The following is a 3,888-nucleotide window of genomic DNA, read 5'->3' on the forward strand; positions in this document are numbered from 1 at the left end:
ACACACAATACCTAACAGAGTGCCTGGATCATAACAGGTGCTCAACAAATAGGTGTTTGTTGAGTAAATAAATAAGCAAATGAATGAAACCAATCATGAGGACAGTTTCAAAAAGCACACAGGGGTAAAACATGTCAAGTGCTACAAAGCAACCAAGGAGGGTGAGAATAGCGAGTAAGAACACCAGATTGTGAATAGTAAGGGGTCTGATACGATCTTCACAGGAGCCCCTCCTGTAGAGGGCCAGAGTAGAGGCCGACCTGACTGGACTTAAAGAAAGATCAGTTAATGAAGAAGGTGGAAGACACAAGATTACTTCAGAAAGTCTGGCATCTGCTTTGGAGAAGACTTTAATATTGTCTAGTGAATTACACACTCAGCAGTACCAATGGCAGAACAGTGGAGAAACCAATGTGGTTTCTCACTACCGGGAATACAGAGATGAATATTACTGAGGTCTCTGTCCCAAATCACAAGTGTATAGGGGCAATGGCAACTTTCTCTCAAGTAGCTCAGGGAGAAGAAGTATTTTATAGTATATTTGCCCATTTTCTGAAAGACTGGAGCTGCTTCAGATTAAAAATAAAATCATTGAAAATGTTTTTAAATAGAAAAAGAAGTTTAAAAAAGTATGTCAACATCAATTTAAAAAGCTAGAGATAGGGCAAGAATTTGAATGGGAGGCATTATTAAATGTGAAGTTTTTGTTAGGAGACTTTTTTGAGGGGGAAGGTGTTGTGTTTTAGAATGAAGAGAATGTTAATATACTTATAGGTAGGGCAGAAGAATCAAGTTAGAAGAAAAATACACCTGGAACCCGGTCTAATAAATGATTCAATTCAGCATGCTAAATTTCATGGGCTAGCAGAAAGAAAGTATTTGGCAAAGAGGCCAGCAGCCTACACTTTTGCCTTCAGGAAGTTGGTTGCAAATGTTTCAAAGCAAGTATATGTGCTCTTTCACCTCAGAGTAACTCTAGAATGTGGTAGTAGGTGGACTGCAAATCAATCTTAGCGGGAATGGACATAACAGATACTAGAATTTTCAGGGCCAATGTTCCCAAAAGTCCTGGACATCGACTCCTACAGGAGGTTCTGATTTAGCCTGCCTCCTGGTTACTAACACACCAAGGCAGGTGTCCTGAGTAAGATCTCGTTGTTGTATGTAATCAATGGCATTGTATTTTTGTTTATCCGTGTGTCATTTCCACTCTTCAGACTGCGTTCCTATGAACAGTTTCCACAGAAATCAGGGGCCTGTTTGGTACACCTTGTTATCTAAATGGCGCTCAGGGAGACAGGGCTGCTGTGGGGGTGGGGAACAATAGACAGAACTACATAAGAAGTGGCTTCAACTGGCTACCATGGCAGATTGCCATCTTTGGAGATTAAACAAGCAGGTCTATAATCTGTTTTAGGAAAAGATTATTATTTTTTCATCCATTATAAGCTCCCAAACTATTATAGCTAAGTGAGTAAATAGTATCACTCCAGTCCCTGGTATTCAACCACCGGTTATGGAAAGCTGTTGTAATTCTGTTTGGTTAAACATGTTGGCTAAAAGCAGGCATAACAGGTAGACCAGGAAATCAAGTCCATAGACAACCTAAATAACATATTTATTTTTGCTGGAAAAGACACATAATATTATATTGTAATTTTAGGTCTTTAATCATCGTGGAGAAAATTTGAGATGATGATGGAGAGTAGACAAGGGCAATTTCCAGGTCTTTCTTAAGAGACACAACTCGTACTGTGAAGATCATGGGGTTTGGATTCAGACACTGGTTCTCTTTCATCCCAACTTTGTGACCTTAGCAAGCTAGTGAACCTCATTTTCTGCATCTGTAAAATGGGGCTAATGGTACCTTACAAACTTACAGGGTTTTTATAAGGATTAATGATAATATATGCAGAATGACTATTATTATTATCTGTTTACTCATACTCTGCTATACCGTTCATTAGCTATTACTGTTTTTTTTGTTTTGTTTTTTTTCATGTTCAGTCCTATTTATAAATGTCCAAAGAAAAGTCACGTTGTTTTGGCCTTGGCCACAGGCTCTGTCTCCTGCTCATACTCTATCTCCACCTAGGCTCGTTTTCTCCGCAAGGGTCCTTTCAAGGGTGTTTTGCCTTTATGTCTGGTATCAAGGGACTTTTCTTCTTCCTCGATGGAGGATTTATCATCCTGATCTTCATCACTGCTGGCATCCAGTTTATCCATATCCTCAAAATCACTTACGTCACTCTCCTCCACCTCATCATCTTCCACAAACTCTCTCTTCCCCACATCTTCTTCATCGTCGTCATCTTTTTCCTCAGAATCTGAAGAGTCACTCTCTGCCTCCTGCTGTTCCAGGGCCTTGTCGAAGGCATGAATGGGAAAGTTGTAGATGTCACCATACGTATCTTGTTTCAGTCTCTCCAGCAATTCCTTTTCAGTAGCATTATCCAGCTGAGCAGCTATTAATGCCTTTTCCTCTCTTCTTTTTTCCCTCCGTTCCACCTTCTTACTCAAGGGAACAAGTTTCCTCTGTCGCTTTAGTGTAAGTTTTCTAATTCGAATTAGGCACTGGGTGATCTTGGTGAATCTCTGCTTACACTTGTGTCGAACGAAACGGGGCCAGTAAATTAGATTTTCATCTATTTGCTCCAGTGCTTTCTCATAGTTTTTACGAAGCCGGACCCGTTCCCAGAGACTCCTAGGAAAAGCTGCTCGCTCTATAACCTTCATATACAAGTAGCACTGTCCTTTCTCTTCTTTGATAGTGGCATACTGACTGTTTGCCAGGGGACAAGACGACCGATTACACAGTCCAGTCAGGCTATATTCATTTCTGCAAAAACTCTGAGTCTTAGTTCTAATCTTAAAGGAACAAAACTGCTTGTTTCCTAGTGTATCCCAGATAACATCATCTGACTGCATGGCGTCCGCGGTTCAGAATGCAAAGCCTGGCCAGATCTAGGGAGCAGCCATGCTTCTTCCGGAAAATCACTTCCGGAGAGCCTAGCTATTACTGTTTTTACTATTTACTATACATAAACTACATTCTAATCCAGTTAAGTCCCTCACTAGTGGCTTACAAACATTTCACAATCATCAAAAACAAGCAAATATACAGATTAAATAAATAAGCAAACAAAAAAGCCTTTTCAGGTTGAGGTATCTTACTATAAATTTTCCATAATTTTTTTTTAGCTTCCATTCCTCAACCTTGTGGAGGAAGGAAGGAAGGAAGGGAGGGAGGGAGGGACGGAGGGAGGAAGGAAGAAAGGAAGTGAATGAAAGATAACCAGATTAAAGTGTTAGTATCGAATTTAAATTCTCCTTTAAGATAGCCAAAGATTAAGAAGTGTATCTAAATAAGCAATTTCAAGAAGAGTTTACATTCAGTAATGCCAATATTCCCACATGTATTTTATAATCTTTCTCTAAATAGGGTGCTCCTTTGCCCTGGTCTACCTGGGACACTTCCAGTTTATTCCTATGATTCTGGCTTAATTAGTAGTAGTCTCTAATATCCTTCCACTCTTAAAGGTATCCTACTTTGGATAATAAGTATACTCATCCTATATAAAGCATTTTACGCTTGAATTTTCATGAGAACCCACAGTTAGATGCGATGCAATAGAAGGTATTAACTTGACCAAATTTCACAGATTGGAAAAAAAGAAAAGTTACAGATTAACACCAAGACTGTGAAATGTTTTCATAGCAAATTTTCAAGTTAACATTTTATTAATGGATTGCAATATAACAAAAAAGATCAAGCAAGCAAGAAAGATGTACAGAACCAAGAGAGGACCAAAGCAAATGGAAACCTGTGCCAAGTCACTGGGGGCAGGGCTCCTGGTGGCCAGGGCTGTGAGGAGAACTTGGACATTA

The 3,888-nt window shown here is 39.6% G+C and overlaps 1 protein-coding gene across 1 annotated transcript; it reads right to left on the reverse strand.

The window, feature by feature from the left end:
• Positions 1 to 2,079: 2,079 nt before the first annotated feature.
• LOC113920225 (protein MAK16 homolog) lies at positions 2,080 to 3,001 on the reverse strand. The gene has a single exon (XM_035726790.1). It carries the CDS (start codon positions 2,926 to 2,928, stop codon positions 2,092 to 2,094), a length of 837 nt encoding a protein of 278 aa, XP_035582683.1. The 5' UTR covers positions 2,929 to 3,001; the 3' UTR covers positions 2,080 to 2,091.
• Between the last annotated feature and the right edge of the window lie 887 nt (positions 3,002 to 3,888).

Source organism: Zalophus californianus, chromosome 3 (assembly GCF_009762305.2).
Source record: "Zalophus californianus isolate mZalCal1 chromosome 3, mZalCal1.pri.v2, whole genome shotgun sequence".
NCBI lineage: Eukaryota > Metazoa > Chordata > Mammalia > Carnivora > Otariidae > Zalophus > Zalophus californianus.